Below are 13,365 nucleotides of genomic sequence, written 5' to 3' on the forward strand. Positions count from 1 at the left end.
CAATAATTTTGGCATGTTTGACACACACGTGCTTCACAACTGGTCACAACGAGAAGTTTCCCATAGCGCTTTTGCGCAGCATCGAGTGTAGCTTTTGAAAGGGAACACTGCTCACTGTAAAAGGCACCACCACTAAGCCAGTTGTTGGTGGTGCAGACAAGAGCGTTCCTGCCTCTTGGCAAGAGGATGTCTCCTTCCAATAACACTTCATTACATCATTTAGAAAGAGAAACAAAAAGAAATGAAGACAGCAAAACCAATAAGCAGTGTTACTTGTAATGCCTTATCTTCTTGAGGTAAATGTTCTGGTGTCAAATAAACCCCTCATCACCAGACTTTGTGGCTGGTGCATGGGCATGTACAGAAACAATCTGGTGTGGCTTTTTTGGGATTATTGCTGGGTGTTAGTGTCCATTGTTGAATGTGTTAAACTGTAGGGAGGATCCTTTGAACTCAACACAGACTTTAATGCCATTCAAACACAATGCAGGAGTCAGGCAATTGTTGGGATATTCTGCTACTGATGGATGAATTGTAGCTGTTAGTGTCTGGTAACTGATTTTGCTTTCAATTAGGGGTTGCAAGATATTTCATTCTGAAAGGCATATAAATGGTGGAGCCCTATGAAATTGGTAAAACAAAAAAAAAGACCTTTCAGAGCAAACTTACTCTCTTCCTACTTCCACCTTTTTATCACTCTGAGCTTGGACACACTACTGCCATCTGGAAAAAGGTACTGAAGCATTCGGGCACACACATCCAGACTGTGTAACAGCACCTTTACACAAGTCATCCGTCTCCTCAGCAAAAAAGGACTGGACTGATAAGCACACACACACACACACACACACACACACAATCACTCAGATGAACTCAACTACCTCAAAACATTGGGACTGAACTGATGAACACACACTTACAAACACTGATCAACAACCAGCTAACAAATGTTCATATCAAACATAGAAATGGCATACATGAACTGTATCAGTCAGGATTTAGGCCTCATCACAGTACAGAGACAGCACTCGTTAAAGTAGTAAATGACATCCTATTGGCCTCTGATCAGGGTTGTGTAACTATGCTTGTATTACTCGACCTCAGTGCAGCTTTTGACACCATTGATCACGCTATTCTTCTTCACAGATTATAAAATGTAGTAGGAATTAAGGGTACAGCCCTCTCCTGGCTCAAATCCTATCTGACCCATCGTTATCAGTATGTAGACTTAAATGGTGATTATTCTGCATGTTCTCTAGTGCAGTTTGGCGTTCCGCAGGGTTCAGTTTTAGGTCCACTGCTTTTTTCCCTTTACATGCTTCCTCTGGGCAACATAATCCGTAAGCATGGTATTAGTTTTCATTGTTATGCTGACGATACACGGTTATATGTCTCAGCAAAACCTGATGAGAAAAAACAGCTTACTAAAATTGAGCAATGTGTGCAGGACATAAGAAATTGGATGCTAATTAACTTCCATCTGCTAAATCCGAATAAGACAGAAGTTCTAGTCATAGGACCGCATACAGCTAGAAGTAAGATTCTAGATCACTCTGTAACTTTAGATGGCCTTTCTGTTCCATCAAGTGCAACAGTAAAAGACCTCGGTGTGATTATTGATTCCAGCCTTTCATTTGAAGCTCATGTTGATAATATTAACAGGATAGCATTCTTTCACCTCAGAAATATTGCCAGGATAAGAAATTTATTGTCGCTAAACGATGCAGTAAAACTAGTTCATGCTTTTATCACCTCTAGGTTGGACTATTGTAATGCCTTACTGTCTGGTTGTTCAGCTAGATGCATAAATAAGCTTCAGCTAGTCCAGAATGCAGCAGCGAGAGTCCTTACTAGAACCAGAAGATATGAGCACATCACCCCTATCTTATCTTCACTGCATTGGCTCCCTGTGAAATTTCACATTGATTTTAAAATACTACTCTTGACATATAAAGCATTAAATGGTCTCGCGCCGCAGTACCTGAGCGAACTGCTAGTGTCTTACGAACCGCCACGCCTATTTTGATCAAAGGATGCAGGCTGCTTGTCAGTACCGCGTATTATGAAAAATACCACTGGGGGCAGAGCCTTTTCTTACAAAGCCCCAAAATTATGGAATAGTCTTCCAAATAGTATTCGGGACTCAGACACAGTCTCAGTGTTTAAGTCCAGGCTAAAAACCTATTCATTTAGCCAAGCATTTTTATAAATAGATTTGCCATAGGTAAAGGAGCAGATCTGGGGGACTCATGGACATAGAGTATTATGGTAAACTGGTATGTTTGGATGCTGTCTTCCTCATTCTCATTGATCACTCAGGTTTGCTGACGGTGAGGTGATTGTTTGCTTTACATCTCGGGAAGCCCTCATGTTTGTGTTTTCTTCTGGCTCTCCCTTTTAGTTATGCTGTCATAGTTAGTCCTGCTGGAGTTTCTGCTTGCACTCTACAGTTAATATACATTCACATTATACATTGTGTGACCATACCTAACTGCCATCTCTCCTCTTCTTCTCTCCCCCCCCTCTTTCTCTTTCCTCTCTCCTCCTGTCTCCCCCTTTCACTCTTTCTCTTTCTCTCTGTCGAGCTACACATGTAGTTCCTGAGCTGCCAGAGATCCAGACTCCCTCTGCCCTCCGGACCTGTCTGACCCATCCTGGTGCCCCGCTTCTGGCTGAAGATCTCGTCACATGGATGCCCCGTTTGTCTCTCTGGGATGCGTCTGGTGTCTGGGGATGGTTCTTTCTACCTAGAAAATGGTTCTGGCCTTGACTGGTGTTGGCAACTGTTTCTCTGGGGACTTGACAGTTCGATAGTTCAGGACTGGAACTTCTTACAAGTCTACCTGGGTCTTCAATACCTACCTGGACTCCATATTAACATCAATTAACATCAGCTATTATAGCTGAACTGCCTCCCACCCTACACACTGTATAAATGCAGATTATTTACTGCTTTCTGTTTCACCCAAATGAGGATGGGTTCCCTTTTGAGTCTGGTTTCTCTCAAGGTTTTTTCCTATTACCATCTCAGGGAGTTTTTCCTTGCCACTGTCGCCCTCGGCTTGCTCACCAGGGACAAACTGACCATTTTGATTCATACAAATTCACATTTCATACTAACTTAAATAATTCTTTTGACTGTGTAAAGCTGCTTTGCGGCAATCAAAATTGCTAAAAGCGCTATAGAAATAAAATTGAATTGAATTGAATTGAATCAACCTGTAAATGCTCTTTTGCACAATATTTATAACTTGTTATTTGCACAAAACTCTTTTCTATCTTTGGTGCTACGTACAAGGAATGTAACTGTTTCTTCTCCCACTTCCTCAACTCATTACTACATAACCACGAAGTATTGATATGTTATGTTGTTGTGTTGTCACTTTGTCGCTCTTAATAGCACAGTTGCACATGCACTTTATGCTGTCTCTTTTTTATAGAACTTAGATAGTTATCTGTTAATTTAAAAATGGCAATCTCTTTTGTCTCAACTAGTCAGCTAATTAGGTTTCTTAGTTACCTAGTTGGTTTTGTTAACTTGTGTTGTTAATTTATGTTGTATGTAGCACCTTGGTCCTGGAGGAACATTGTTTTGTTTAACTGTGTACTGAACTGTTTATGGTTAAAATGACAATAACAGCCTACTTGACTTGACTTGACTTGACTTGGAACCAGCAGATGGTTTTCAATTTATATGGCAAAACTGGTCTGAAATGAAGGACATGCTGATAAAGAGATCATAAAATAAAATTAACGTATAGGGAAACAAAGACAAAGTGTTATCCCCTTGTAAAGTCTTCTTAGTACAATTAATTGATGTAGGCAATGTGCATTTTTTGATTCTTGGCAAATAGCAGGCCTGGATGTTTGGTCACCTCAAACCAGAACTTTGTAACAATCACACTCACACTTTATTTTATGATAATAAAATTTATATCAATGGTGTTAAATCTGATCTTAAAATGGAGAGGTAAACTGCAGTTGAATTCCAGCCAAGCAGCAACTCCACCTGACTCTACTTACTTAATTAAATTGTGTAGACTTCCAAAAGATTTTTATGTGCAAGTCCTGTTTCTCAGGAATAACAAGCTAGGTTTGTGAAAATTGTGGGGGGAAAAATCTAACGAAATTCACAATTAAAATGATGAAAGGACGTACAATAAAAGGCACAACTGCACTTATGTGGGCTAAAACCAATCCCTGTCCTGCTGGGATATTTGTCCCCAAAAACACACAGCAGGAATTCCACCCTGCTTCCACAATCTTCACTTAAACAGTACTGTAAGTCCTTTAACTACACAAGTCACTCCCTTAATTAAGGCTAATTCATATATCAGTCACCAAAACACTAAGAGTTACAGTCCATCCATTAGTGCAGAATATCCAAACAATGCCCTGTCTTCTGCGCTGCGTTTGTACGGTATTAAAGTTTTAGAGTTCAGAGGATCCTCCCTAGTTCCACACATTAGACAGACGACACTAATACCTAGCGATAATCCCCAAAAAGCCACACCAAGTTGTTTCTGTACATGTCCATGTGTATAAAAAGTCTGGTATGACAGTAAGTAGTCACCGAGCTACGGTGAAGGAGCTTACTGATCATCTTCACACACTGAAGCATCATGGAGTCCAGAGCCTCTCTCTCCATTCTAGCCCTGCTGCTTGGCTTCTCGCAAGCTTTCTATCTTAACCAATCTCAGGATGTGGACATCACAACAAGGATTCTCACCACCAACAAAGGTCTGATAACTTTCCACTTACAGTATGTTTGCCTGTCTCACTCTACAGTATGCTAATGATTTTGTAATAATTTCATTGTAAATCCACTTTGTGTCCTTGCACCAGACACAGAAAGTCTGGTGATGAGGGTTTTATTTGACACCAGAAGATTTACCTCAAAAAGCTAAGGCATTACAAGTAACACTGCTTAGTGATTTTGCTGTCTTTATTTCTTTTTGTTTCTCTGTCTAAAGGATCCAATGAAGTGTTATTGGAAGGAGACATCCTCTTGCCAAGAGGCAGAAACGCTCTTGTCTGCACCACCAACGACTGCTTTTGGAAAAAGTCCCCAAATGGCTTAGTGGAGGTGCCTTTTACAGTGAGCAGTGATTTCTGTAAGTGAAAGACTTCCTTGTTCACACTTTCCAGTTATGACACATTTCTGTTTATTCCTTAACAATGTGCTGACTGTTTTCTTTATAGCTTCCTCTGACTTGACTATAATTACCAGCGCCATGGCTACCTTCCACAGTAAAACCTGCATTAAATTCATTCCTCGGACAAATGAAACCGACTATATTAGCATCCAGAACCTAAATGGGTGAGCATCAGTCAAACATTTTCTATAACCTGTAAATACAGTTTCATATTTTGAATTCGCTTTTAATGTCCACATGTTGGCTTCAGTGACGTCCTCAATCTTGTCTCTTTTCCCCCAGATGCTACTCTAGTGTGGGCAAAACAGGCGGTGCTCAGGTGGTCTCTCTCAGCAGGTTCGGTTGTGTTTACTATGGCATCGTCGAGCACGAGCTGAACCATGCGCTCGGTTTCTATCATGAGCATACTAGGAGTGACCGTGACAGTTATGTCCAAATCAACTGGGCAAACATCCAGTCATCAATGAAGTCTAACTTTGACCTGCAGAACACCAACAACCTCAACACGGCGTATGACTACTCCTCCATCATGCACTACGCAAAAACAGCTTTCTCTGCCAATGGTCTGGATACCATCACTCCTATTCCTAATAAAGCAGTGAATATTGGACAGAGACAGGAACTGTCCACCATCGACATCCTGAGAATTAACAAGCTCTACAACTGCTAAACTTGTTCAGACCTTTTGAAATAATATCATTAAATATCATTTCTGTAAGATAACATATCTGTTAATGATAGAGGATGCAGTGATGACTTCACTTGCTGGAATCATACAATAAAATGGTTACAAGCATGTTGTTCTTATTATGTGCTTTAAACATGTATTGATCCTTAACAACACAAAACATTTCTGTTGTCCTACAACCATAAATCAAAACATTGACATCACACATTTAACATGATTTTATTGAATACTAAAAGTACAATCAAAAACTAATTTAATAAATTACTGGACAGCATTAAATAATGAAATCTAATCATGAGTGAATCATCTATCAATTAAATCTTAAGGGCTGCGTTAATCAAAGAAAATTAAAGAATTTAACTACTGTATAGACTACTGAAGAATGACATGACTGGCATAGAATTATAATATTCTGGGGGGTTCTCGGAGTAAAAAAAATCTCTTTATTTGTCCATACATAATAGAACCTTGGATTACGAGCATAATTCATTTCAGAAGTGCGCTCGTATATGAAAACAATTGTAATTCAAACTAAATTTCACCCCCCAAAAAACCCTAATTATTCTTTCCACAACCCAAAAAAAAAATAAAACAAAAAAAAAAAAATATATATATATATATATATATATATATATATATATATATATATAAATAATTAATACAAAATATAAAGTAAAAAATAAACAAAATAACATGCAACATTAACCTTTGAAAAAAAAACTCTGTTATGTGTTTCTTTTAGTGTTTGTGTGTGCATGCACTGTGTGTGTGTTTGCGCACACGCTGTATATGTGTATGTGCGTGAAGATAAGACGAGAGGAGGAATGACTTCCTCTCCGCTCTCATCTCACAGAGTAGCCCTACTGTGCGGGATGACTTTCACACATACACATATACTAACGGAAACACTGTTTTATCGGGAAAATAAACAAGAAATCTCTGACATTTACCTTTTTCAGCACTCTGGGCTGGAACTGTGTTTTTTGAGTAGCCATCCCTTTATGTTTACTGACATTCTTACTGGTTACTTTTTATATCAATCCATTCTCAGTATAGCACAATGCACACTGCTCTGTATGGAAACTGAATTGGGTCACACAACCTAAGACTTAAATTTCAGAATAGGTACGCTGTGTGCATATTCTTGCAAAGTCCTTATTTGAGAATTGTTGGGTATTTTTGCCAATCCTAATCCTGTTTAAAAACACTAATCACTTTCAAATGATATTGGGTGCTAATAAAAGAAAACAAAAGAATTAAAAAAGACAGCCCAATTTAGAATTTGGAGTTTGGAGGGGTAAATGAAAAACTTCACAAATCAAAGAACTTTTTGGTAAATCCATATCTGGGGCTGCATCTGTTTGTGGTCCTTTCCTAGTGATGGGTTTACTTACCAACCACACAGGTAGCACAATCTGTCACTTTGAATGATTAATTTTATGACACAAAAGTTCTGGAGCAGACAGCTGGAGACTAATAGTTTGTTAGATGAAAAAAAGACAATGACAGTAAAGTGAAGGGTAAATTTAGCTTTCTCTGATTCTCTGTAACCTGTCTCTGAACTTTGGTGAATCAAGAGAGATGGTTGATGACTTCAGGAGGACATGAAGCGAATACTTTCCAAAGAACATAACGACTCCTCTGTGGAGATCGTCAACAATCCTGGGTGTTCACCTGGAGGGGAACTTTACCTGGTCTCTCAAGGTCCTTACTCAAGAAAGCCCACCAACATCTTTTCTCCCTAAGACGGCTGAGGAGCTGCCACCACAGATCCTTACCACTTTCTGTAAAGGGAGTATTGAGAGCATCCTGAGCGGCAGCGTCACTGTCTGATTTGGTAATTGTGCCACCTCGGACCGCAAGACCCTACAGTGGATAGAGAGGACAACCAAGAAGATCATCGGGGTCTCTCTTCCGTCTATCAAAGAAATCTTCACAACATGCTGCATCTGCAAAGCCAACAGCATTGTGGCTGATTGGACACACTACTGCCATCTGGAAAAAGGTACTGAAGCATTCGGGCACACACATCCAGACTGTGTAACAGCACCTTTACACAAGTCATCCGTCTCCTCAGGAAAAAGGGACTGGACTGCCAAGCACACACACACAATCACTCAGATGAACTCAACTACCTCAAAACATTGGGACTGAACTGATGAACACACACTTACAAACACTGATCAACAACCAGCTAACAAATGTTCATATCAAACATAGAAATGGCATACATGAACTGTATCAGTCAGGATTTAGGCCTCATCACAGTACAGAGACAGCACTCGTTAAAGTAGTAAATGACATCCTATTGGCCTCTGATCAGGGTTGTGTAACTATGCTTGTATTACTCGATCTCAGTGCAGCTTTTGACACCATTGATCACGCTATTCTTCTTCACAGATTATAAAATGTAGTAGGAATTAAGGGTACAGCCCTCTCCTGGCTCAAATCCTATCTGACCCATCGTTATCAGTATGTAGACTTAAATGGTGATTATTCTGCATGTTCTCTAGTGCAGTTTGGCGTTCCGCAGGGTTCAGTTTTAGGTCCACTGCTTTTTTCCCTTTACATGCTTCCTCTGGGCAACATAATCCGTAAGCATGGTATTAGTTTTCATTGTTATGCTGACGATACACGGTTATATGTCTCAGCAAAACCTGATGAGAAAAAACAGCTTACTAAAATTGAGCAATGTGTGCAGGACATAAGAAATTGGATGCTAATTAACTTCCATCTGCTAAATCCGAATAAGACAGAAGTTCTAGTCATAGGACCGCATACAGCTAGAAGTAAGATTCTAGATCACTCTGTAACTTTAGATGGCCTTTCTGTTCCATCAAGTGCAACAGTAAAAGACCTCGGTGTGATTATTGATTCCAGCCTTTCATTTGAAGCTCATGTTGATAATATTACCAGGATAGCATTCTTTCACCTCAGAAATATTGCCAGGATAAGAAATTTATTGTCGCTAAACGATGCAGTAAAACTAGTTCATGCTTTTATCACCTCTAGGTTGGACTATTGTAATGCCTTACTGTCTGGTTGTTCAGCTAGATGCATAAATAAGCTTCAGCTAGTCCAGAATGCAGCAGCGAGAGTCCTTACTAGAACCAGAAGATATGAGCACATCACCCCTATCTTATCTTCACTGCATTGGCTCCCTGTGAAATTTCACATTGATTTTAAAATACTACTCTTGACATATAAAGCATTAAATGGTCTCGCGCCGCAGTACCTGAGCGAACTGCTAGTGTCTTACGAACCGCCACGCCTATTTTGATCAAAGGATGCAGGCTGCTTGTCAGTACCGCGTATTATGAAAAATACCACTGGGGGCAGAGCCTTTTCTTACAAAGCCCCAAAATTATGGAATAGTCTTCCAAATAGTATTCGGGACTCAGACACAGTCTCAGTGTTTAAGTCCAGGCTAAAAACCTATTCATTTAGCCAAGCATTTTTATAAATAGATTTGCCATAGGTAAAGGAGCAGATCTGGGGGACTCATGGACATAGAGTATTATGGTAAACTGGTATGTTTGGATGCTGTCTTCCTCATTCTCATTGATCACTCAGGTTTGCTGACGGTGAGGTGATTGTTTGCTTTACATCTCGGGAAGCCCTCATGTTTGTGTTTTCTTCTGGCTCTCCCTTTTAGTTATGCTGTCATAGTTAGTCCTGCTGGAGTTTCTGCTTGCACTCTACAGTTAATATACATTCACATTATACATTGTGTGACCATACCTAACTGCCATCTCTCCTCTTCTTCTCTCCCCCCCCTCTTTCTCTTTCCTCTCTCCTCCTGTCTCCCCCTTTCACTCTTTCTCTCTCTCTCTGTCGAGCTACACATGTAGTTCCTGAGCTGCCAGAGATCCAGACTCCCTCTGCCCTCCGGACCTGTCTGACCCATCCTGGTGCCCCGCTTCTGGCTGAAGATCTCGTCACATGGATGCCCCGTTTGTCTCTCTGGGATGCGTCTGGTGTCTGGGGATGGTTCTTTCTACCTAGAAAATGGTTCTGGCCTTGACTGGTGTTGGCAACTGTTTCTCTGGGGACTTGACAGTTCGATAGTTCAGGACTGGAACTTCTTACAAGTCTACCTGGGTCTTCAATACCTACCTGGACTCCATATTAACATCAATTAACATCAGCTATTATAGCTGAACTGCCTCCCACCCTACACACTGTATAAATGCAGATTATTTACTGCTTTCTGTTTCACCCAAATGAGGATGGGTTCCCTTTTGAGTCTGGTTTCTCTCAAGGTTTTTTCCTATTACCATCTCAGGGAGTTTTTCCTTGCCACTGTCGCCCTCGGCTTGCTCACCAGGGACAAACTGACCATTTTGATTCATACAAATTCACATTTCATACTAACTTAAATAATTCTTTTGACTGTGTAAAGCTGCTTTGCGGCAATCAAAATTGCTAAAAGCGCTATAGAAATAAAATTGAATTGAATTGAATTGAATCAACCTGTAAATGCTCTTTTCCCCAATATTTATAACTTGTTATTTGCACAAAACTCTTTTCTATCTTTGGTGCTACGTACAAGGAATGTAACTGTTTCTTCTCCCACTTCCTCAACTCATTACTACATAACCACGAAGTATTGATATGTTATGTTGTTGTGTTGTCACTTTGTCGCTCTTAATAGCACAGTTGCACATGCACTTTATGCTGTCTCTTTTTTATAGAACTTAGATAGTTATCTGTTAATTTAAAAATGGCAATCTCTTTTGTCTCAACTAGTCAGCTAATTAGGTTTCTTAGTTACCTAGTTGGTTTTGTTAACTTGTGTTGTTAATTTATGTTGTATGTAGCACCTTGGTCCTGGAGGAACATTGTTTTGTTTAACTGTGTACTGAACTGTTTATGGTTAAAATAACAATAACAGCCTACTTGACTTGACTTGACTTGACTTGGAACCAGCAGATGGTTTTCAATTTATATGGCAAAACTGGTCTGAAATGAAGGACATGCTGATAAAGAGATCATAAAATAAAATTAACGTATAGGGAAACAAAGACAAAGTGTTATCCCCTTGTAAAGTCTTCTTAGTACAATTAATTGATGTAGGCAATGTGCATTTTTTGATTCTTGGCAAATAGCAGGCCTGGATGTTTGGTCACCTCAAACCAGAACTTTGTAACAATCACACTCACACTTTATTTTATGATAATAAAATTTATATCAATGGTGTTAAATCTGATCTTAAAATGGAGAGGTAAACTGCAGTTGAATTCCAGCCAAGCAGCAACTCCACCTGACTCTACTTACTTAATTAAATTGTGTAGACTTCCAAAAGATTTTTATGTGCAAGTCCTGTTTCTCAGGAATAACAAGCTAGGTTTGTGAAAATTGTGGGGGGAAAAATCTAACGAAATTCACAATTAAAATGATGAAAGGACGTACAATAAAAGGCACAACTGCACTTATGTGGGCTAAAACCAATCCCTGTCCTGCTGGGATATTTGTCCCCAAAAACACACAGCAGGAATTCCACCCTGCTTCCACAATCTTCACTTAAACAGTACTGTAAGTCCTTTAACTACACAAGTCACTCCCTTAATTAAGGCTAATTCATATATCAGTCACCAAAACACTAAGAGTTACAGTCCATCCATTAGTGCAGAATATCCAAACAATGCCCTGTCTTCTGCGCTGCGTTTGTACGGTATTAAAGTTTTAGAGTTCAGAGGATCCTCCCTAGTTCCACACATTAGACAGACGACACTAATACCTAGCGATAATCCCCAAAAAGCCACACCAAGTTGTTTCTGTACATGTCCATGTGTATAAAAAGTCTGGTATGACAGTAAGTAGTCACCGAGCTACGGTGAAGGAGCTTACTGATCATCTTCACACACTGAAGCATCATGGAGTCCAGAGCCTCTCTCTCCATTCTAGCCCTGCTGCTTGGCTTCTCGCAAGCTTTCTATCTTAACCAATCTCAGGATGTGGACATCACAACAAGGATTCTCACCACCAACAAAGGTCTGATAACTTTCCACTTACAGTATGTTTGCCTGTCTCACTCTACAGTATGCTAATGATTTTGTAATAATTTCATTGTAAATCCACTTTGTGTCCTTGCACCAGACACAGAAAGTCTGGTGATGAGGGTTTTATTTGACACCAGAAGATTTACCTCAAAAAGCTAAGGCATTACAAGTAACACTGCTTAGTGATTTTGCTGTCTTTATTTCTTTTTGTTTCTCTGTCTAAAGGATCCAATGAAGTGTTATTGGAAGGAGACATCCTCTTGCCAAGAGGCAGAAACGCTCTTGTCTGCACCACCAACGACTGCTTTTGGAAAAAGTCCCCAAATGGCTTAGTGGAGGTGCCTTTTACAGTGAGCAGTGATTTCTGTAAGTGAAAGACTTCCTTGTTCACACTTTCCAGTTATGACACATTTCTGTTTATTCCTTAACAATGTGCTGACTGTTTTCTTTATAGCTTCCTCTGACTTGACTATAATTACCAGCGCCATGGCTACCTTCCACAGTAAAACCTGCATTAAATTCATTCCTCGGACAAATGAAACCGACTATATTAGCATCCAGAACCTAAATGGGTGAGCATCAGTCAAACATTTTCTATAACCTGTAAATACAGTTTCATATTTTGAATTCGCTTTTAATGTCCACATGTTGGCTTCAGTGACGTCCTCAATCTTGTCTCTTTTCCCCCAGATGCTACTCTAGTGTGGGCAAAACAGGCGGTGCTCAGGTGGTCTCTCTCAGCAGGTTCGGTTGTGTTTACTATGGCATCGTCGAGCACGAGCTGAACCATGCGCTCGGTTTCTATCATGAGCATACTAGGAGTGACCGTGACAGTTATGTCCAAATCAACTGGGCAAACATCCAGTCATCAATGAAGTCTAACTTTGACCTGCAGAACACCAACAACCTCAACACGGCGTATGACTACTCCTCCATCATGCACTACGCAAAAACAGCTTTCTCTGCCAATGGTCTGGATACCATCACTCCTATTCCTAATAAAGCAGTGAATATTGGACAGAGACAGGAACTGTCCACCATCGACATCCTGAGAATTAACAAGCTCTACAACTGCTAAACTTGTTCAGACCTTTTGAAATAATATCATTAAATATCATTTCTGTAAGATAACATATCTGTTAATGATAGAGGATGCAGTGATGACTTCACTTGCTGGAATCATACAATAAAATGGTTACAAGCATGTTGTTCTTATTATGTGCTTTAAACATGTATTGATCCTTAACAACACAAAACATTTCTGTTGTCCTACAACCATAAATCAAAACATTGACATCACACATTTAACATGATTTTATTGAATACTAAAAGTACAATCAAAAACTAATTTAATAAATTACTGGACAGCATTAAATAATGAAATCTAATCATGAGTGAATCATCTATCAATTAAATCTTAAGGGCTGCGTTAATCAAAGAAAATTAAAGAATTTAACTACTGTATAGACTACTGAAGAATGACATGACTGGCATAGAATTATAATATTCTGGGGGGTTC

At 39.6% G+C, this 13,365-nt stretch overlaps 2 protein-coding genes across 2 annotated transcripts; both read left to right on the plus strand.

Moving 5' to 3' along the window:
- Window positions 1–4,590: 4,590 nt before the first annotated feature.
- Window positions 4,591–5,832, plus strand: LOC128518823 (hatching enzyme 1.2-like). The gene is made up of 4 exons (XM_053492138.1): window positions 4,591–4,740; window positions 4,974–5,114; window positions 5,203–5,320; window positions 5,439–5,832. The coding sequence occupies exons 1-4, from the start codon at window positions 4,623–4,625 to the stop codon at window positions 5,824–5,826; spliced, it is 765 nt and encodes a 254-aa protein (XP_053348113.1). The 5' UTR covers window positions 4,591–4,622; the 3' UTR covers window positions 5,827–5,832.
- Window positions 5,833–11,688: 5,856 nt separating this feature from the next.
- On the plus strand, window positions 11,689–12,930 carry LOC128518829 (hatching enzyme 1.2-like). Its single transcript, XM_053492142.1, has 4 exons — window positions 11,689–11,838; window positions 12,072–12,212; window positions 12,301–12,418; window positions 12,537–12,930. Exons 1-4 carry the CDS (start codon window positions 11,721–11,723, stop codon window positions 12,922–12,924), a joined length of 765 nt encoding a protein of 254 aa, XP_053348117.1. The 5' UTR covers window positions 11,689–11,720; the 3' UTR covers window positions 12,925–12,930.
- Window positions 12,931–13,365: the final 435 nt, after the last annotated feature.

Source organism: Clarias gariepinus, chromosome 3 (assembly GCF_024256425.1).
Source record: "Clarias gariepinus isolate MV-2021 ecotype Netherlands chromosome 3, CGAR_prim_01v2, whole genome shotgun sequence".
Lineage (NCBI taxonomy): Eukaryota > Metazoa > Chordata > Actinopteri > Siluriformes > Clariidae > Clarias > Clarias gariepinus.